This window comes from Lepidochelys olivacea (genome assembly GCF_965140295.1).
Source record: "Lepidochelys olivacea isolate rLepOli2 genome assembly, chromosome: 13".
Taxonomy (NCBI): Eukaryota; Metazoa; Chordata; order Testudines; family Cheloniidae; genus Lepidochelys; species Lepidochelys olivacea.
Genome location: NC_140423.1, coordinates 18,985,943 through 19,009,130, shown reverse-complemented (window position 1 = coordinate 19,009,130; position 23,188 = coordinate 18,985,943). Strand labels below are relative to the sequence as shown.

General features: G+C 40.2%; 1 protein-coding gene across 6 annotated transcripts in view; it reads left to right on the top strand.

Annotated features, from left to right (window-relative positions):
- EYA2 (EYA transcriptional coactivator and phosphatase 2) overlaps nucleotides 1-23,188 on the top strand; it is a 155,766-nt gene that overhangs the window by 56,799 nt on the left and 75,779 nt on the right. For 4 of the 6 annotated variants that reach the window (XM_084646293.1, XM_084646296.1, XM_084646298.1 and 1 more), the window contains 5 exons: nucleotides 3,346-3,464; nucleotides 5,420-5,461; nucleotides 8,979-9,024; nucleotides 10,010-10,152; nucleotides 13,836-13,952. In XM_084646293.1, the coding sequence (XP_084502419.1) occupies nucleotides 3,346-3,464; nucleotides 5,420-5,461; nucleotides 8,979-9,024; nucleotides 10,010-10,152; nucleotides 13,836-13,952 (467 nt within the window). Of the gene's footprint in view, nucleotides 1-3,345; nucleotides 3,465-5,419; nucleotides 5,462-7,708; nucleotides 7,778-8,978; nucleotides 9,025-10,009; nucleotides 10,153-13,835; nucleotides 13,953-23,188 lie in introns of those variants that run through there. The other 2 variants (XM_084646294.1, XM_084646297.1) reach the window with 2 other exon arrangements.

Here is a 23,188-nt window from a genome sequence, read left to right as displayed (position 1 = left end):
AGATGACAACAGTTCCCAATGGTTTGCCATCTTTCTGGAGAGAGAGCCTATCACACTCTGGCTAGTTCTCCTACCCACCTGGGCATGCCCTCTGGACTAGAGATTGCCAGGATAGAAGTATATGTGCTAGCTATACCAGCTCTCCAACTGCTAAGGTTTCTCCCACTAAGGAAATCCCCAACTGGGGGAATCACAGGAAATCTCCCCTCCCTTTAAGTTGCTGGAGTGGCGCAGAGGGAGCTTGCACTATTGTTATGAAAAGCAGTAAAACGAATGTTTCGTATCATAAGCAGCGAGGGAGCCCGTGTTTGCCTTTGCTCTTGAGCTTGTGCAAGTGAATGTAATACAATCCAGCAGATCAGCACACTGCTAACCAAAGGAAAATGTAAAATCTTGTATGTGTCATGCAAAAACGTAACTGGCTCTCCTGCTATACAGTATGGGATTATTATTGTTAAGAATGGCGGAACCAGGGTATATTTCACTGTTTCTTCAAAGTGTGCTGTTTGACTTTGTAGGGATAGTTCGCTGGATTGTGTAGGTTAGAGAGTCAGGACTGGTGGCTTCCATTTCCAGCTCTGCTGTTGACTCACTGTGTGACCTAGGACAAGACACGTAGGGAGAGATTTTTAAAGCCAGAGGCCAGTTTTGCACCCACGTATAACTCAGATAGCTAGATAAATCTAAATGCAATTGACTGCACAGACAAGTATTTGTGGGTGTAATTAAAAGCTCCCCCCCACACACACCTTCTGATTTTTGTCTCGCTGTGCTTCAGTTTCCTCATCTGTAAAACAAGAATAGCACTTAACTTTGGTTGCCCAGCCGTTCTGAGGCTGTGTAAAATGCTTTGAGGTCCTCAAGTGAAAGGGGCTATCCGAATGCAAAATATTGATACATGGGAGGTTTTCTTTTTAATGAAATTGTCTGTAAGACACTGCAGTTATGGAGCAGGGAACATACAGATTTGGCCAGTTTCTGCTGATTTTAGTTCACCCAGTTTGTGCACAGTTAGGTGGCTTCGCTGAAGCACAAGATTTGATTCTGCGCGTGAGGTACTATACTAGAAGGTAATGGTATCCGTGTGTGCATGGGCAGTCCAGGGAGGCAGATGAGGGGAAGCCAAAGGTGTTACGTTGGAGGAAGAAAAGGGAGAAGGGGCTGTGAAGATGGAGTTGATGCAGGTGAACATTTTTGGTATCCAAATCCCATGCAGATATTCAAGCTATCTGGTATCCATTGTTGGCCTTGTACACATCCCTAATGGATAGATTTGATGAATTGATGGGGAGCAGTTGCTACGTAGTTAGAGTGAGGAGTTTGAAGTCAGAACTCCTGAATTCTGTTTCAGTCTCAGCTGTTTGATCTTGGGCAACACACTTCGCCTCTCTGTGCCTAGCTTACCCCAGCGTATAATGATACTAACCTACCTCCCAGGGGGCTTGTGCTGTTTGTAAAGTGGTTGGAAATGCTCAGATGAAAAGTACATAGTTTATTGTTCTTGATCTCTCCATGCTGGTCACTTTACATACTGATATTTTCCCTTAAGCAAAAAAGAAAAGAAAATACAATAGACCAAATGGAAGTGCCTAGGCTAGTTTAACAGAAGTACAGTGTCCAGGCTTCAGATTTGTATGGTGCTAAGTTTTAACGTCATGCCATTTTAAATGTACTGTACTATGCATTTTAATACCAGCTCCACAGTCACTGCCACGCCATCTGCTGCCTTTATACTACTGAATAGACAGATTGTTATCGTGGAGCAGGGAGTAGTCCGCAGCTGAGTTAGCTGAACAATGTGTTCAGCGGTAAATAGAAAGGTGAGCTGGTTCAGACCCTGACTTGGGACCCTCCGTATGCTTCTGATCCATTCACAGCAGTGGGAGCCTTTTGAAGTACCTCTCCTCCCCTCCCCCCACTGCCTATCCCCACAGCTGTCATCTCCCAGGTTCTGCTCCCTGTCCCTGCTCTGGAACGCTTCTCTAAAAGCAGAATCATGCTTTCTCTTAATGCAATAGCCTCAGGGGGACTGGAGTGAGGACAAGCCTGACAAATGGTGCAAGCTGCTTGTATGGCTGCGAAGCGCAAAGGGAAAAAAATAGTGCAGTGTCTTTGAATCCTTCGATCTGTTTTTGTAAACAGTTCATCTTTACCCATTTAGCTCTGGAATTTTTAAGGCCACTGGGTTTCCCTTGTAGGCCACTGGATTTCTTCAAAGTTCAAAACTTAAGGGAGGTTTCCATGTACGCACAGGAAACAAGTGACTTATTCCTACTGCCGATCTTTGTAGGAGATTGATGTCTATGAAACTTATTTTATGTAAAACTGCCTGCACCTTTCTAAAGTGACACATGGGTCCCTAGTTGTGTCTACCCCGATCACAGTGACCAAAATTTTCAAACTTAGGTGCCCAAAGTTAAGCACCTAAACCCATAAATAAGAAGCCTGAAATTCCAAAGGTGGCGAGCAACTGTAGTTCAAAGGGAGGTCTTGGGAGCACTTCTGAAAGCGTAGGGTTTGAAGTTAAGTTTGAAATGTAGTGTTTAGGTTGGTATTCACACATGTACTCTGTGTGTGTTGAGTTTTGAGTAATGTTCCTGGTGGTGGTCCTTATTTTATCTGCACTAGTTTATCTGATCTGTTGTTATCATGTATTATATTACCATTGTGTGGATGTTTTATATACACAATATCTGGTTTCATCTGAAAACTTAAATCCCACATGACAGCAATTGCTCCTGTGGCATTTCCAGCTTAACCAAAATCAGGTGACTTTCACGAGAGAGACTGTTCTTGTGTAACTTTGCCACCTGATGGTCAGAACAGAGAGGTTTGGAGTGGCTTTTGGAGAAACATCCAAAAGTTATCAGGATTAACCTGGATCTTCGAACCTCTCCCATCACAAGTAATAACTTTCTTCTTGTTATATCTTAAGGCTGGATAATATTGTTAACTGCCCTCAACTTCAATATTCAGCCCTTAATTCTTATTCCCAGAGCCTTATCAGATACCACTGCACACATAAGGAGGTGTGGTTAATACTTAAATATATTGCTTGTTCTGACGGCATTTAAGAGATTCAGAAATTTAATTTTGTGATGGCAAAATCCAGGAAGAGAGAGAAACATTAATCAAATGGGTGTAATCTCCAAGGAAACAAATACTTCATTTTAATTCAGCATTTCCCTTTGATGAAAACTTTAGTGAACGTTATTATGTAGAATTTATATGAAGCTTGGGTTTAGGTAATCAGCTTTAATATTTATTCTCTTAGGGATAAAATGGAATCATTAGTAAGCATGCATAATTAATGAATAAATTATATTTTCCTTTGTTTTCCTTCAGGTATAAGGAAATGCTAGATCTAGTGATATCACCCAGCCTGACTGTAAACAGACAGTGTCCCGACAGACTGAAGCTTAACCTTTCTAACATTTATGCCACAGCTCCAGATGACATAGAAGGTAGGCTGCCTCTTCTGCTTACGGTTTATTAACTTTAGACTGTTAGCATCAGGGGTATATACAACAACAAAAGGAACTGACCAGGTATGAGGTCTGTGCTTGTAAGAATTAGTCCTTTGATGCAAGAAGCAGTTAAAATTTCTATTTGATGTTTTTGTAACAAGTCCGGTGATGTTTGAATCTGATTTGAATGCAATTAGAAATGAAATTATAGACATACATGCACATCAGAATAATGTGTGTATAAAAGTGTATTTTAAATCATCGTTGGCTGTTTTATTTTGGCCCCCACCAATCCATCAGCCCCTAAGGGTAGCATTAATTTGAACCCCGAGTCCTAGTAGTCGTGTTGCTGTTCGGAGGAGAGAAGGGTGAAAGCACAGAGGCTGCCATTCCTAATCGCCCAGAATGCAAATAGGAACATTTTACCAAAGCGGTTGCTGTGCCACACTTCATGTCGAGCTGAGATCATTGCTGTCATTTCTGAACAGTCAGTCCCCAGATCTGTGGTATGGAGTTTCAAGGGGCAAATTCTTTCAGTGGTTGAGGCTATGATGGAAACTTATCTGCCCTCCTCCTTCTCCTCCCCTCCCCCCGCCATCTCTCCCATTATACTGTTCAAGTGAAGGAAACAGAAGAATGTTAAATCTGTTTTTAAAATTATTGGCAAATGATGCAGCCAAACTAGTTCTCGCCAGTACAGTTCCAGCTATTGTTTGCTGTGGTCAGGATCCCTCAGCCTTCCTGTTGGAGCAGAGTTAGCAAAAGGCACTGACTATTATGTTTAACTATCGTGTTTAACTCTTTATTTGCAGGGTGTTAGAAGCCACTGTATGTTGGCTGCGTGTGTAAGAAGCCACATGTTGTATCTGTGTTTGTTGAGCCTTTAGGAATTAAGTTGGATCGAAGCATGTATAGCATGACCACCAATTCAAAAGCTTTGTTGGAAGGATCAGAATCTATAGGAAATACCTTTAAAATGTATATATTTATAGAAATGCTGGAGCTAAAACTTACAGACTCCTTGGGGCAAAGACATTTTCTTCTCATATGTCTGTAAAGTGTTACCAACTTTTATTGTGCTATATAAGAGTCATTGCAGGAAAAGCTCTGCACTTGAACACCGTTGTGCTAGTGACAGCTAATGTTAATGGATTTCTACCAGAAATATTGTAGCTATTTCTTTTTGCATGTTATGAGAAGCACCCCGAAACAACATTGTATGTTATATTCTTTCACTTGAAAATGTTACTTATTGATTTGGGGGAAATGAAAATATTTGTGCAAACGTTAGGGTGCAGATTTCCAGAGTTTCATCTGCAAAAATGGATACAAATTTATGTGCTTGAGTTTCACATGGAATTGTCACAGCTGCAAGTTCAGTTGCAATGCTTGTGCGTGCAGACGTCCACTTAGCTGTCTTTGTGGTCATTTTCGTGTGCAATTGCTGTCACTGGATGTGACATCATAGTAATTGTACATGCAGATTCACCCAGAGTATGAAATCCTGAATATTTGGATCAAAATGTTTATATTTTAATTGACCTTACATTTTCCTTTAGGACACAAAGTACAAGTAATAAAAGTATCCTATTAAAAAAGGACAGTATTCTAAAGTAATGGTCCAAAACAGTGTAGTAACACATTATACATGGACATGCATACCCCCAGAATAAGTGCCTATTTCTCATTCTGAAAGAATGTATTGAATACATATTCAGCCCTGAGCCTGCTTTTAATGTTAAAAAATATGCAGCAATAAAACAAACCTGCTGCTGTTGGGCTGTTAGTTCTCCTACCATTTTCAAACACAAAGGCATTAAAAAATGAAAAACAGAAAGGATGTATTTTACAAAAATACAGTGTTATTAGGGGAAAAAGGGTCTAGGCTATAGAAAGAGTAAGAATTTATTTTCAAAATCTAAAATCTAATTGTATTAAAAACTTTCTTGCAGGTAAGTCCAAGCAAATTGCTCATAGTGAAATCGTTGAATCAGGTAAGCCCTACTTTTTTAAACAGAATCTTTCTCCTATATCTCCTTGTCACTAATACATCTTTTTTACAATGTTTTACAAAAATGAAATAATCCTTACAGTCACACCCCAGTGTGGTAGGTAAGTATCATCCTCATATTACAGATGGAGAAACTGAGGCAGAGAGGTGAGGGCTGGGATGTTCAAAAAAGCCTCAGGGATTTAGGTGCTCAACTCCAAGGGGGATGTCCGATTCCTTTAGGTTGCTGTGAGAATCCCACCTTAACCTAAACGATTTGTCCAAGGCCATTGGAGGAGTTATTACTGTTATTTTGTTTCCATCAATACCGCCCCATGCAGTATGTGCTGTACAAACAGATAATGTGCTATACCCTGCCTGGAAAACATTACAGTCTAAAATATGAGAGGTACAGGCAGTCTAATGAGGGGTAGGACAAAAAGATGCATCATTAAATACAATGTCAGGTAGCCCAATGGTTTTTCCTTTTTAAAAGGCATAGGACCTGAGTCGACAGTTACCTTGCCATTATCAGCTGACAAGTTTCTCCTAGACATCATGGTAGAACTGGTCCTTTAGGGTGGATTTGGATGTGGAGAGTGTAGTGTCTGTGGGTTACCACAGGAAGAGCTTTCCATATGTAGCAGATAGCTTGGATGCAGATGGCTGTGGGGGCACTGAACTAAGAGTGGGGTGAAATCCTGGCCCCATTGAAGTGAATGGTAGTTTTGCCATTGACTTCAATGGAGTCAGGATTTCACTCACTGTGTCAAGGGTGACATAACTGGCAGAAGGAAGAGGGTTAGGGGAGGTGTGGAGGATGGTAGGGAGGAGTGGAATCAGGAATGGCTCTGAAGGGAAGGACAAGAAGCTGAATTAGATGCTGAAGAGGTTGGGGAGAAAGTGGCACATAGTGGAGTAGGGATTCAAAGAGGGAGGTGATACGGTCTGAGCAATTAGCAAGGAATATGATCTCAGTAGCTATGCTTGTTATGTCCTGGATGGTGGAGAGGGCAGGTGATGTGTCAGGAAACCAGAAGGAAAGAGGTTACAGGAATCAAATTGGGGGGTTGAAAGACATAGGGAAAAAAAGATGTGTCATAGACATTGTGTGGGAGGGAAGTGGGAGAATCTGGGCATGTCTTCAATGTGTGGGGCAAGAGAGAGAGAGCAGTCAAAGATGACTTCAGGTTTCGGGCCTGAATGATAGGGCGTTGTGACAGCAAATGAGAAGACTAGGGGGTGTTTCCCTAGCATCTCTGGAAAGAGGCACCTTTCCTTTAGATGCCTAAATATGGCAATAAGGATTTAAGTACAGTCACTTAAGTTCTAAAGTAGTTGACTTCTAACCTCTATAAAAACATTGACACAACTACATAAATAGACAGATAAGTAAATAATAAATAATTTGTATACATTTTGTGAATGTTGACTTTTCTGAGTAAACTTTTCTTAGACTATTCGAAACTTTGACCAAAAAAGGAATGAATTGTTCACAAAAATGTTCATAGAAATGTTCCCATCTTTTGAGCAGCTCTAATAAATAATTATTTTTCAGGAAATGCATCTGTTTAATCATTTGTAGTAATAATGTTATTGAAGGAGAATATACACATTTAAAATTTAGAAAGAGAATAATTTCCCTTTTAATTACTATTAATAATAATTTTGTTTTTCAAGTACCCATTCCACTGCTAACATGTTCATGGCTCCCCATAAACAAGGAAACAGAAAAATTACAATAGATACAAATAATTTTTAATTAAGTCTGTAATTAAAAAATTCCATTGGGTTTAATGTCTTTTTTCTTAATACCTCAATTTAATCCGAATTTTAGAACAAGAATGATAAAACCACATAAACCACCATGAAAAAAGCTGGCGGCGAGGGAGGGGGGGGGAGGATAATTTAATTTCCAGGAGAGAGCTGGAGAGGGGACTGGGAAAGATGAATCTTTTATATAACAGCATGCTGTATATTTTGGAAATGTTCTCTCTAGATTAATGGAATGACAAGTTACTTGAGCCCATAGGATTATTTCCATATATTTAGAGTTTATACATATTTCCATATTTCATTAAATAAAACATGTTTAAAATGTTTAATTCACTAATTTATGCATCACTGAGCACACTGAAGTCGTATAATTTTAGGTGACTTCCTAATGAGGATAATTCTCTTGTAGCATTGCGGGTGTGTCCTAGCTGATGCATTGGATTGTGCTGCAGATGCTTCCTGCCTCCTGTGTCACATGGCAACTTGCATGCACTGGGAGGCGCTGCAGGTGCCCCCTCTCTGGTTTGTGGGGCCTGCAGTGCAGGTGCGTTCTGTTCTGCCTGACAAGTTGGGTGAATTATGAATCCTGCATAGCAAATCGCATAGTAAGGCCAGCACTGGGGCTGCCCCTGTAATGTAATGGTCATGCGTGTTCTCCCTGACACGTTAAATGACGCTGGGCTATATGACATTAGATGTGCACTCCCTGGCACAGTGTGCAGTTAGCCTGGCATGTTGGATAGCACTGTTGACATCAGGAACATGGTAGACGTGTCCTGCCTGACATTACTGATTATGATTTATTGTTTATAGTGCTGTAACATCTGAAGGCCTCAATTAGGAATTGGGACCTAGCACGTTGGATGGCATTGTTGAAGCATTCTGCTTAGTACACAAGGTGGCATTGTGAGTGCACCCCAATGCATGTGTGTCTGGTATAGCAGGACACACTGTTGTGTGTCCTGCTGAATGCATGCCTGTGGCATCAGGCAACTCAGAAGTTAACCTAACAGGTTTTTTTTTAGTCTTAATTAAACCTAAATTTGCCTCTAAAAGAGATTTTATTGATTTTCCTGGATATAAACATATGGTGCGTGGGAAGGCAACCTATGTGTGTTCATTTGTGTTACCAGTTTTCAGTGCTATGCTAATATTGTAATCAACGGGCTAGGCAATAATTGTCTTCCAAGATCCAGTACAAGGAGAGATGAAAACTTAAAGAACCTTTGTCCTGATACATTTTAAAAAAGTGGGACACCGAATGGTGGGAATACAAAAGAAATTTTAAAGACAGAATATGGTGTGTTGTGTAAATGTCATTTCACAACTAAAGAGGTTGCTTTTGCAACCCTTGTCACATGAGTAGTCCTATTGATATCATGCATTGCTGAGTAGTCAACATGGGTAGTGGTAGTGAAATCACTGGGACTGCTGATGGCTGCAGAACTGGGCCCACCATCATTACGTGGCTCCATACTTACATCAAGAAAAACCTGGTAGATTAGTCAATCAATTGATAGGTTCCTGGGTGCACATAAAGCTGATTTTATTAATTAGCATTAAAATGGAAAGTTACCATGTAGTTTCTCATAATTGCCTTAAAAGTCTGTGAGGATTTCAATACAAATATTCGTCTAGTTATTGTATACATTTCTGTGTCTAGCAATGATCAGAACAGTGGCATCAACTTAGCCATATAACAGAATATTACTGAAAACCAGAGACACTTTAATTTTGTTTTTCAGGTAACAAAGCAGCATCACAGTGTCCTCTCCATCTCTACTCCACAGAGTGAGTGTGTCTGACAGCGTTCAAGTACTGTAGATTATAAACTTTGTTTTGCAGATTAACCATTTTGATTAACCATTGCCCCTGCAACCTTGAAAAGCCTGAAGAACATGATCCTTCAGCCTTTGCACCTGTTCTACTGCAAGTCGCAGGCCAGATCTGCCCTAGGAGCCCTGGCTGGCATAGCTATACTGGTATCCTACCCCAGCAAAATCACCCCTAGTGTAGATGCTGTTATACCGGTGAAGCTTCTTGTGCTTTTGCCAGTATAGCTTATTTCCCTCCACACGCACCCCACCCCCCGAGCCAAATAAACTATACAAACAAAAGTACAGTTTTAGCAAGATGCTGTATTAGGGGCTTTTGCCAGCACAGCTATGTCAGTCAGAGAACTCCTCACCACACCCCTGACCAATACAGCTGTGCCTTCAAACGTTTGTAGAGTAGACCTGGTGTTAGCCCCAGAAAACCATTTCTTAATCAAGTTGGACAGGGAGTCAAAGAGACTTGGAGGTTCTCCATACAACTCATTTCTACCCCGGGAAAGCAGATCTTATCATTTTGAACATAGGATCATTTATAAGTGACTACAGAGGAAAATGTGACATTTCAAAGGTGTTCCAGGAAACTGGATTATTTTTGTGACTTTGAAATGAAACCTGAAAATCACAGATTGCAACAATTTTAAAAAGTGACAAATATTTTGTGCAGCCCGAGGTTATAGCACTGACCAAGCATTAGGATGGCATTGTGCCCTCTCACTTAGTGATATCTCTGTAGCCCACTGCCAGAAGTGAGGTACTTGAGCAAATAGTCTGACCCAGTGTGGCATATTTTATATGCCTATAATATGTAGCATAACACCACGTGTAGCCATTCTAGTCAAATATGTCACTGGAAGATTTTGCAGCCAGATTAGTGAGATTACTCTGGAAAACCATATACGATTAGTATTGCCATAGACAGCCTGTTTTCTTGTTCTGAACAGACATCATCCCCATATAGTGACAGTCCCATCTTTTCCAACAATGGCAACCTATGGACAGACCCAGTACAGTGCAGGAATCCAGCAAGCCGCTACTTACGCTGCATACCCTCCACCAGGACAACCTTATGGAATACCCTCCTACAGTGAGTAATCTTACTTTGTTAGGTTATCTCTAAGAGCTTCTGCTTTCACTAGAGAATGTCTTATTCTTCTGACCCAAAAAGAACATACTTAATGATTAAACCTTCCAGTCAAAAACTCTTTAATTCTATAGTGGCTGGGGTTTTTTCCTTTTCTTTTGTGGCTTGGAGAAAAATTCAGATTTGTCAAAAGTTTTAGAAAGACTTTCCTCTGTACTCTCCAGATATTCAGCTCAAGTGGAAAGGCACATACTAGCCTGAGTTATAATCCTATAAACTAAGTAGGGTTGGACCAGGGCAGCAGCAGAATAGGAGATATCCTGGAAAAATCCAGGTGCTGCAAAGCATGACAGTAGGGAGTCAGTAGCTGGTGAAGTTTCCTGTGACTCAGTACTGAGCCCAGCCTCCTAGAAAGTGCTTTTCTCTTGGAGGTACCATCTTTGTAATAAGGCTCTGACCACTTGTGACCATTAGAGACCTTGGGGTAAATCCTCAACTGGCACAAACTGGCATAGCCTCACTGGACTGCAGTGGGAGCTATGCTGCTTTACATCAGCAGAGGATCTAGACCTGTATGTCCAGGCTTGCAAGATTGGGAGGGAAGGTGGGGTGGTAAAAAAAATCTACTTTTGTAAACTGTGCTTTGTCTCCCTACGTTCCCTTTGCAGTTTCAGTTACATGGGCCAGTCTTCATTTCCTTCCTAAAAACTTGTGTGTATCACTGATGATACAGAATGGTTGTTACACTGCAGATGAGTAAATTTAACAAGTGGTGGGTGAAATGATCTCTGTACTACACAATGCTTTGTGATTAGAGATACTAATACATTTGCAAGGTATTATTATTAAATATTGCATATATATTCTAAATGTAAATACAATAAATGTTTTCAGACATACAGTATAGTAAAGATAATGGAAAGCAGATTTTTTCCTGAGGCTGTCTTACCATTTCAACATCTAAGAATCTGTTCCACCTCCTCTGTGTATGCAAATTGTAGGGGAGCCAGTCTCCATTCTGTGTAAATTGATGTCATGTGAGATCTATTTAGTGGGTTTGATTATTTTCAGTCACACTATAAAGCTTCAGTAGATCTACTTGCTACTGGAATTGTGCTATTCACATGCTTATAGCATACTCAGAGTTGACTGTAAATAAGACAAAATGATAGAGGTGCCTAAACAACCAAAGTCTGGGTTAGTAATTCAGGTTGGATAAAATTAGAACCAAGGGTGAACCATCACCCAAATATGTTTTTGAGGTTCAAATATATTTTTCACAAAACTGGTTTTCATAGCCCCCTGTGGAAATCCCTAAAATCCTTCAGGGAAAGATTCTTCCAAGGAAACTTCTTACGCAGTTTTGTAGACCAAAGAGGTTCATGTCATTTAGCTATGGCTTGGAAACGGTGGACATCCAGTCTTGTGGATGCTTATCCCCAGCTGAAACCGTGAGCCCCTTTTGGGTCATTCAGTACTACCCAAAACTGCTGTGTGGTTTTGTTTCCAATCCTACAGTCAGTTTTGACAGTCTTTGAGCTCCCATGCCCTTGTTTATTTGGTAAGTACAGTATTGCTTCCCAACATATAGTCATAAAAACACAAACCTGTTACACAGCTATTGACAAAGTTTTTAGTTCAGGAAAACTCCAACCTAACAATCTGTGAAAGGTCTGGGTAACAGGCTTAGGAAAGTAAAATCTATCATGACGATTAGAGGAATGTTTTGAGTTGATTTTCTGGAATTACAAACACAAATGTATCAGCTGGATGGTTTCCAAGGCAAACTCTGAACAGTTGTCCCTGTTAGAGCAGGTGAAAATATGGCCATTTGCTACTGGCTAGCGTCTTTAGGGCACACACATGTCAGGCCCGCATACTGCTTATAAATCCTGTAGATTACCTATTACCATCCTTGAAGAGTAGTTTTCCTCCCTTGCCCCCACCCTCAATAATATATATGATACTGTATATGAGAAATCCCACCTGGCTGACGACCAAGAACAATGAAGCAGTATTGTTTTTAGACACAAAAAGTAAAACTAGGCCAGTTTCTAGACAAAACAGAGCATTGTGTGGAAATTAATTTGGTGCTAAGTTATTTCGCTGTCTGACAACAATTTTTAGACTTCCAGAAAGGCCCAGTCACTGAAGATTAATTGTGATCAGGGCTGTAATAGGTTGAGTGTTCACATGCATGGTGCTGATGTAATTGAAAAACAAATGTGATGTTATGAAAAACAGTTTCTCTTTGCGCACACCCGCAAACCCCCTAGCAGACAGGCTCTACCAGCAATAAGGGAGCCTGACACCTACCACAGCCCGCACTTGCTCATTGTCCAAACAAATTTCCTGGGTTTCAGTATGGAATGTTGTTATCCCATTGGTAATCTGCATTTAAATTGCATGCATTTCATCTAACATTGATTGTTTCTCCTTAGAAATACGTGACTTTGTCCCAGGAGAAGCTATTCAGTAAAATTTACTCCCACCCTCAGCGAGTGCAGACTCACTGTGCTTTCTCACATTTGAAGGAATTGGCCAAGATAGACAGCAACAACTTGGTTGGCTGAAGCCAAATTAATTTGATGTTGCTTTGGATGGTTTGCCCAGAAGTGCACAAAAATGGCAGCAACCTGGGCAGCTCATAAATCCAAGAGCAGACCATCAATAGTCTCTTTGTTTAACCATGGCGCTCAGGGTGTGTTTTGTGACCATATTTTGTTTTGTGCAAATACACATGCAAAGAGGCAGAGGACCAGACCCAAAAGGTTTGTAAAAAAGACACACCTTTCAGCTATTTACTTTAAAAATACAGCAGCATGATCTCAGCAGGCCCGGGTGATAAAATATCAGACCCTTTCACTGCCTGCGAAGGTTCCATCTTGCAATGTTAAATTCAGTTAGTGCTGCTCCTTCTGTGATTTGACATGCATTTTAATTGCCTGATTTTAGTACCAAGGAGATTTTGACTAGGGATTTGTGCATTGCTCAGCTTTACAATTATTAACTATATGTGACTATCTAGTGTTCACACCTAACTGATATCCCTCCAATATGACTTGCTGACAAATATTGCGTTATCTCATTCTAAATGGAGCTGATGAAATAATTTAATTTAAAAAAATCTTTCAATCATGAATGTTTACGTGAATAGAAGTAACTGAGTTTAGTTTACTATAATTCATGCGATCATGTTGTTAGCAATTACCAGCATTCTGAGAACCCCTCAGTATGTTCACAACTGCAAAAGTTTAATGAAGTTTGGCGCAAGTGTTTAGTTGTCCAAAAAATCTTTCTGGAAAGTGGATTACTTGTTATTTTCCTGTCTTTAAGTTAGTCATCCATTCAGAGAACAGAAACTGTATCATGGCAACCAATCACCCAATAATGACTACTTAGTATAGTTAACACAAATAGTTTGTGGTGAACATATAGGCCATACGTTATTTCAGAAAAATATTTGGCTAATGCTACTAGTGAATAATGAAAATGTTTTAAAAAATTGGGATTTGTTACCTAATAAAAAAGGTTAAATCCAAACTGAATATTAAAAACAATAGTTTGATCAGTGTCAACTCTAGCTAAAATGTCAAAGGCATTGAAATTTTTTGTTATACCTGTATATGATGAGATCAAGCAGAACCCTAACATTGTGCGTTTGATTCCTTTTATATCCTCCAAAGGCATCAAAACAGAAGATAGTCTGAGCCATTCTCCAGGACAGAGTGGGTTTCTTAGCTATGGATCCACCTTCAGTACCCCAACAACAGGACAAGCACCGTACACCTACCAGATGCATGGTCAGTAGGGCTAATTTTCTTGCAGTTTATAGTCTACTAAGGCCTGCAGCTCCAAGCACCAGGCAGTAAAATCAGGTTTAATCTGTTGGAAGTATGAAGAAAAACAGGAGAGTACCAAATTGCTGTTATTTTGATCTGAAATATGCTGAGTGTGGAAGAACCATTTTCAATATTGACAACCCCAAGTGTTCATGGATGATGAGTCAGGCTCCAAAAATCAAATAATGAGATTGGCTTTAAAAGCTTGAGATTTTTACACAGCTTTGGGTCACATTTTCAAGCTTTTCTTGACAATTATGAGGGGAGGGCCAGAAATTTACTCCACTCCCACACACCCAGTAAAACCTGAGTTTCAACCTAATCACTTTGACTCCTGGAGCAGGGGCTTTTAGAGAAACACCAGATATCATGAGACTTCCAGGTATCATAAGACTCACAAGGGTTGGTAACACTGCTTTTTATTTGTTGGTTTCAATGTGGAGTCCTAAGACTCATAAAGTACATTAAAATATTGGAATTTAATTTGTGATTTTTTTGTTAGCCCATTTTTTTGATGAAGTGGAATTTGATTTTTGCTGAACATCTTGGTGCTATCAGTCAGATACCTGAATTGGAAGTGGTGCACTTCCAGTATCTTTCTTGATACTTTATATATTCTGTCTGCTTTATGCTGTGGCATTTGCAGCCCCTGACCTTAGTGAATAGTATTAATTTTCTAATACTTCCTTGTGTCATTCACCAAGAGGATGGGGGATGTGTTCTCATTTTCAAAATCCTTACAGGAAGCAAAAAAATGTGGAGGAGGGCAATCTGCACTACAGTTTGGGTTATGCAATAGCTCTAATAATCTGGATCTAAAAGTGCTTGCCCAGAAAACATTGCAGGCAGTGGTGATTAGATCTAATGTACTGGCAGCTGGAGAGTGAAATTATTGTGGCATATTTCCTGTTCTATGTACCAGTGCGCTGTTGCTTTTTACAGTGAGGGGCATAGGGTGTAGGAACTGATTAGTGTGTTGCTGATATAAAGTGGGTCATTTCATTCCTACACATGAAGTAATCTAAAATATCCAAGGGGAGAGTACCTTCATTTTCACTTAGAGTAGTGACACACCAGTTTGAGTCCAATATGAAGGTTGCACTGAATTGGACAGGATGAAAAAAAGTATTTTCTCCTCCTCTCCTGGAATTTTGTCCTTCACTAGACTTCAGTGCACCTACATTTTACAGTGCCAGTGACTTCTCTGTGATGTGAAGAATTGGGACTAAATGAAACTAATGAACATTAAGGGACTGATGCTGAGAGGACTTGTGATCTATATGCAAAATATTTCTGCTGTTTCTTAGCCTGTGCAAGCTTCAAAAAGCCAAGGGTGTGGGCTCTGTGGGAGGCTGAGTTATAGAAGGGAAAGGATAAGCATTTAGAGAGTCAGAACAAACCACTCCAGGATTCAACTGGGAGAGGGAAAGCAAAATACAAAGGATGATAATGATTTGCACTTATCTTGCCCCTTTATCTGAGAGTCTCAACACATTTTAGAAACTTAACCACAGAAAAGTTAAGTGACTTTCCCAAGGTCACATAATCAGTTAGTGGTGGAGAGGAAAGAGAACCCACATCTTTTGTCTTCCAGTCCTTTCTTTTGATCTCTAGACTATGGCCTTGTTGTGGCCACAATGCCCTTTTCTGTTTACAGCTAAACTACCCACGGACATGCTGCAAAGAAAGAGGAAGGGAATTGTTTTCCTGCCCATCCGTGAAGGGGTGGACGGACACACTGAGTATAACTTGTCCTCTGGTCTGCTTTATTTTTCTTTTTAAATTTAAAAAAATCAAACCCTAAATAGACATATAACCGTAAACAGATTTTTTAAAAATTTAGATATAGTAATAATCTACGGAAGTTGGGAAGGGAGAGGTGATCCTGGGCTCAGATGTCATATGCTAAGATTATCAGAGCCAGTTTTCATTGTAGGGTGCTACTACACCCCTTAGAGTATGGGGGCCAGCAGAAACTGATGAATCCTTAACCACAGTAGCACTGGCAGGACATACAGGAGCACTGGGGGAACTGGCTGTAAACATCAGCCTCATCTAGTACTTGACCCAGAGCCCACTGAATCAACGGAAAGACTCCCATTGACTCAAGCAAACTCTGGATTAGGTTCACACTGGGGCATTTGGAGGAATCCAGAATGAAGTTATCAACTGCTAATCACATCCCTGAAAGCTATATATTTATTCTGCCCTGAAATGTAAAGGATTCTTCCTGACCATCCTTGTCACTGGATTAATGGTTGCTTCCACTTTCTCCTTTCTGCATCTCAGTCTTAAAATAACTCTTAACAATAAGCATGCTGTTCTGCAATAAGGACCCTTCTTTCTGTGTATCGTTGGAAAAGCATCCCTTTGTTCTTACCATCAGCTCTAGATATGGGAATGTCGTGGGCAGAGTGCAGCTTCATCTGGGTCAGGAAATGCTGGGTCTGATGTCCCCTTGCAGCAGTAGCAGCTGTACTGTGTCCCAATTAACTTCAGTGAGATTTAATGCTAATGGCTGTAAAACTGCTATTGACAAAGTACAGGCATTTTCCAATGGTGTCTCGTAAGGCGGGTAATATTCCTGCCCACTTTTTGTTTCCTCAGACCTTTTAGAGGGTCTGCACATGTGCTTTGTATTAGCTACAAAAATCTGAGTTGTTTTGGAAGGTACTTGTTACTCACTTGGGACCAAGATTTTCAAAGATGGCCTCTCTTTGTGCAATCTGGAGATTTGTATGAATCTTGTGCACTATCACTTGTGAATGCAAATACTGGATGCTACTTGTCCAAAACTACTGACACAGGCAAATAGTGTAAATTATACTTAAAATGAATTGGAAAGAACTTCATGCTTGTTTGCACACACAGAAGTCTTTCAAGTGTCCACTGTGTCAATGCTGTACAGTTAGATCGTTTCACAATGCTTTATTGGTGTCCCCAGTTGGACAATTTCAGGCAGCCTCTTAAAGCCGGTACTGTAAAAAGAGTTTTTATAGTGGCAGGTGCTGGTCCCCAGTAAAACTGTCCAGGAATAAATAAGCTGTTTCCCCTTGTCCTAGCTGCTCAGGAGCACAAGGGCTTTAACCTAAAGTTTATTTACCTTTCCTGAGTGCTGGTGAAAGGTTTGGCTGGGATGCTCTGAGCCTTCCTACCCCAATTGCTACTGAGGAATGTGCACTCCACGCTTTCCCACGCTAGTGCTCCTGGGAGGGAGGGGGTGAGGGCAGATTGTTTTCTCTCCCTGACATTAACAAGTGACTTTCCACGCTCACTCTGTCTCCAGGACCTTATTGGATCTCTTCCCAGCTCAGATCAGTCCCGCTGGTCACCCTGCTGTTGAGCCCACAGAGTGAGTCAGGGTGATGGGCTAAAACAGCTGAAAGTACAATTTATTTATTTACTTTTTATAAAGCCAAAGCTCAGGAGGGCTTTAAAAGTCAAACTCTCAACTCTGCATCAAGGACAAAGTATTTTACATCATTTTAAAAGAGAAAAGGGCTCTTCAAAGACAGTGACACATGCACGACTATGATCAGGAAAGGTTCTTACAGCACCCCATGTTGGACAGTTCTGCATTTTAATTTGTGAGAAAAATAGTTCTCCTGGGAAAAGATGTAAAATTACTGAAATATATATAGTGCAAATGTGTAAATGAATTAGCTTCAACTGTGATTTCCCGGATTTAGGGCTGACTTCCCATTAATATTTTAGCAAATGAGTTTGTGAGCAGGAGTATTTGGTGAAACCATGAACTCTAAGCAAATCGTGCAGAATTGACACCATAACACTGGTTCTAAGAATTACACACATCCAACCAGGGAATAGGAGCATACCATGGATGTATTGTGCCAATCAAGATTGTAAAAAATGCCATCATGAGCTCCATATGCTTTGTCTTACCGTGACTCTAGATCACATTTTCTCAGGTCCCAAGTTAAAATTTTGGGTTTTTTTCCCCAAATGCCAGCACAGCCTCAGCCTGGGATAATGAGAAGCAAGCCAGAATCTCTCCTCCTTGTCCATCATTATAAGTAATAAGGATTCTTGAAGCCAAAATCTGCTCTCCCTGTGCAATCTCATTAGACATTGTTATAGGGCAGAATTTGACTTTTCGTTTGGAACTCCAGATGCCAATTGTGTGCATGATGTGCTAGTAGGAGTAAAAAAATAATTTTGGTCACTAAAGATATGCAGAATAAGAGGGACACTATTCTGAAGATATAGTGGGGGAAACCCAATGTAATAGAAAAGGTGGGCCTGGCCCCTGACATGAAAATAACCCTAATGTGGTGCCAGTATCCATATGCTAAATATCTGATACAGTGTGACACATATATGTAAAACATAGGGGATAGGACTAAGCAGTTTCACATCTTGCAAACATATGGCATAAAATGAAATATATAACAAAGATATTTTAAATTGAAATCTCTTTTAATGTAATTGCACTGTAAAAAAATCGATCTTAATGTGTGATCAATCTTTGAATTATATGGCTACACCCTGAAACTTTATATTTGTTCTAAAATAGTGAATTTATGTAACTGGCATATAAATTTACATGCAACAAATATCTTTGTGAAAATAAAATGTTTTTCATGATGAAGGAAATTCAAGAACACACAGATAGGAAAATGGGAGAGACCAGGATATGTGACTGATTTGGGGGTACCAGTTGCTCCCAGGGCAATTTCAAATGAAAAGAGGAGGGAGCGCCTTGCTTTAGACCCTTTTACTTTCAAGGTAATGTGCCCTAGTGCTCACTAATTGAAATCTCTAATTAAGGTGTTTATGCATGAAGGAAACATTGCCTTAGGCCTATACCATTCCCTCAGTGGACCTGCATCTAGGCACACACCTTCGGTACTGACTCCCAGAAAGATTAGAGAGACAGGGCTGGGTGGGATAATCTCTTTTATTGGAACAACTTCTGTTGGTGAGGGAGACAAGCTTTCCAGCTTTTCCCAGAAAGATGACATCCTAGACTAGGTAATAGAAAAGAGTTATTGTGCCCTTTTAACAAACTACTTCTAGGGCCAAATCTTCAAACCCTTTAGAAGAACAATGATGTGCTAATTTGCTTATGAAATTATCATTTATTTAGCACAGATAACATGATGCAAGACACACAGATTAAATTCAGTCCATGCCCAAAACAATCTAAAAGGGCAGTTACAAAAACTGAGTGCAGACATCAGATGAGCAAATCCCTAAATGCGTCCGATTGGCAGTTACCTGTTTTGCCTGCAACTGTGGTAATTGCATATACAAATTAGGTGCACAGTAGTGCATGCATTTAGGTTCCTAATCTGGCCAATAAATAAATAAATAAAATTAAAAAATCTGACCCTTGGTGTTCCATTAGCAAGGGAGGGGAAAAAAAGAACGTTCCACCAATCCTAGCAGAGGGAATTTTTCCAAAAAAATAAAATAAATCTTGGACATTTCCTTCCTATCTTCTTCTAGCCATTAGAGCTGATCAAAAAAATAGGAAAAATGTTTCCCTTCCCCTCGCCCCCAAAATTCAAGATTTCAACAAATTTTCCATCCAGCTCTAATATGGTAGCTGGTCAGAATATGGGAGAAATTTTCCATTACTTTATTTTTTTTTTTTAATTCATCCCCTTTGTTGAAATTCAGAATTTTGACAAAATGTTTAAAAGATTGAAACTTGGAAAATTTTGAGCAGATCTTATATGCATTTTGTTGCAGAATCCATCCCCACATTTGACAGCCATTAGGCCACTGGCGTCCAATACATGAGGGCGGCCCCTCTTAGCAACACTAACACTCCATGCTGTACGCAGCTCTACCAAGTGTATTAACAAGTCTTGCGTGTCCCTTCTCATTTCCATCCCTCTTCCATCCCCCTTTCTGCCGTTTGGTTGTTCTTGTATCCTTTGGTGCCACCTTTCCTTTTCCTGGGGCCAACTGCTGTGGGTGCCCCTTCATGTGCATGTCTGTGTGTGAGAGAGAGAAAGGAACTCTGTGTCTGGTTTCACCCTCAGTTACTGTGGATTTTGGCACTGGTGTCACTCCACCAGTGGAGTTTCCTCTGGATTTTCACTGATGTAACAGAACAAAATCTGGTCCTCTGTAAAAGCAAAATTGTCACTCCTTACTCTTAAGAGACTTTCACAACAAGACAAGATTGTCATTTGATCAGCTGAGTGGAATACTGAGAAACAACTCCAGCAGCCACGCTGACTAACATACAATGCATCAGCTGTGTGGAAACAGCAATAAGGACCAGGCTGCAGGGCATTTCCTGTGGATTAGTGAGCGGGTGTGGTCCCTTAATTGCACCTCAGGCCATCTCCTCCCAGCTGGTCCTTAATCCCCAGGAAATGCCCTGCTCTTCAATTATTATTGTTTAAACAAATGCTGATTTGAAACTATGTGCTAATGAAATTGCACAACACTTAAACTGCAGCCAAAGACCATTCCACATGTTTTATTTGGGCAGGAAAGTGTTTGCCCACCATTTAAAAAACAAAAAAATCCAAATCCCTTTAGTCACAGAATACTTTGTATAGTATAAAGAAAGGTTCAGTTACATAACTATGATAACTTGTCTTTGCCATGAGAGTACAGGGCAGTATTGAGTTCTGTGCACATATATTTGGGGCCAAAAACCTATAAATGGGAATTCTTTGTTACTGCTGAGAATGTAGCTTCCATGTACAGATAGCAGATATCATAACGAATTAACAGATAAGTAGATTTCATATCTGCAATGATGACTTGCATTGGACTTAACTGCATATATTACCTATATTTGTGATATGAAATATTGCCCTACCTTAAACACCCTCCCCCCAAAAAAACAAAACAAAACTCAATATATATTTAGTAGGCAGATGTGGGTTTTCTACTGAAGGGAACATTTTTAGCTCATGATTTAGGTACAACATAGATAATATTTTCTACATTTTAAAATGGATGCCTAAATTGCTAGTAAACTTATGTAACGCTTGCACATGTAAAAAATAGGTGCTTGTGGACCCATGTAACAAGTGATTAGTGGTGTGCATATGTGTGTTTAACAAGGAGGAACTGAGTGCTAATATTTGAAAATCTAGCATCTTAAATGCTTAGTGATGAAATATACAAGTATATGGTGAGGTAATTTAAGCTCTCACTTGAGTAATGTGAGTTACACTATAGAATGTAGACAATAAATCCATCTGAAGTCTCCCAAAATGAAAGAGAGGGAGAGAATGTTCTCAGCAAACTGTCACTAAGATGCTTTAGCTTCATAAAATTAAAACCTCCCTAGAAAATGAGTAGCCCCTTTCAAGTCTTCTGCTCCACCAGCTGGTTCGCATTAGTCGCAGTCTAAGACTATGGCGGCAGAGCTGTGCCCCATATCACAGTGAGTTCAGGGGGGAGAGGCCTCTCATCAGAAGGGGTCAGACCTCACTTTTTACAGTATAAATACAAGTTCCCCATGAATAGCAGCACAGTCTTCCTTTCAAACGTTTCAAAACACCAAATGCAGACCGTGCTAAATTTACTTTGTTTTAAAACCAGGCATTTTTGTGGCAGAGGGGGGTAATGGTGGGGGAGAGAAAGGTGTTGACAATGCTGCACTATATGTTGCAAGGGGATCTGTGCTACTGCTACCTAGGGAGAAACCCCCACTTTAGCTCTGCCATGGTTTGCTGCTGTAGAGACACTGTTGTTGACATTTGCATTCACATTCATGTTTTTTGTTGTTGTTGTTTGTTGTAACTTGGCCACAAAAGTGTACTCTTAAGCCTTTATTAAATGAGGTCTTCATGAACTTGGGAGGGAGATGTGCTTGGGTATAGAGGGGAGGGGAAAAGATAGACATACAGATGGGTGATCATAATTTCGAGACTCTTTTTAAATCAGATATTAATTTAAAAAAATGGTTTGGAACACCCATCCCACCTGTCCTGACCAGTGGCTGGAAGGATGATCTGTGGTGGGCACCAGGGTCAGTGGATGAGATTTCAAGTTTGGGATTGGATGGGAGCAGATTCTCAAGGCTCAATGGAGAACAGGGAAAACCCCACTGCCAAAAACTAAGTTAAATTTAAAAATAACAGTTTTTGTTGGTCTTAGAATTTCTACAACCAGAAATAGTCATAAATTTTGAAGATGAATATTTGCTGCGGGTGGTGGCTGAGGTATCATCCGTTGAAATGTTCCGGAGAAGATAAGAGGAATCCCTCCAGAGACAAGGTTAGAGGAGGAATCTTCCAAGCCCGTCTATATATGAATGGCTGTTGTCACTATATTGTCTGTACACTAAGTAAGATGCAATAAAAATGGAAATTCACTTAGCTTGATTCTTTATGCTTTAAAAATATCTACCCTCCTCTCAAAAAAGACTAGAGGCCTTTCTGGAAGATATGCTTTAGTCAAACATGAGTTATTTGGCTCAGTACAGGAGTAACTGGATGAAATTCCATGGCCTGTGTTATACCGGAAGTCAGTCTAGAAGATCTAATGGTTTCTTCTGGCCTAAAAATGTGTGAAATTATGGAAAATCCTATATCTAGTCTGCTAGCTGAGGAGCAGACAGCGGCACAGAGTGGACATGTTAGTTGAGCCCATATTCAGTAGCTGGACTTGCTGAGCACAAGTCCTGCATGGTATCTGTGATGAGATAACATGGTATCTGTGATGAGATAACTAATTAGGATCTTTGTAGGCTTTGGGCAGCAGCTCTGTTGAGAGATAAGAGGAACCAGCCGCTGGCTGAGCAGTAAGAACCATCCAAAACTAATTTCAGCTGGAGGCTGCTGTTTGTATATCTTAAGCTTAAGACGTAAGGTCCAGATTTTCAAAAGACAGCCCTTTGTCTTTTTGCAGGCACAGTTTGGCCTGGAAAAATTGCACCGGCAAACTTCATAAATATGCTATGAATTGTGTGAAACTTCAATAATCCTGGGAAAATATACAACAAATATTGAATAAATGGTTGGAACAGAATGTGGATTCTTCAGTGAATCAAAGGATTGTTCTCCTCGGGAACCCTCCAGAAGATGACTCTGCTTATCGCAAACAGAAACTTCTGTTCTTTATAGATCTTTATATTCTTATTTCTTGCGTCTCATTCCCTGGTGGAAATCAGAAAAAGCTGTTCTGACAATATACAAATGGAATTCAGAAGTCTCACCATCCTCCATGACTTAGGAGTTAATTTAGACTGAGAAACAAGA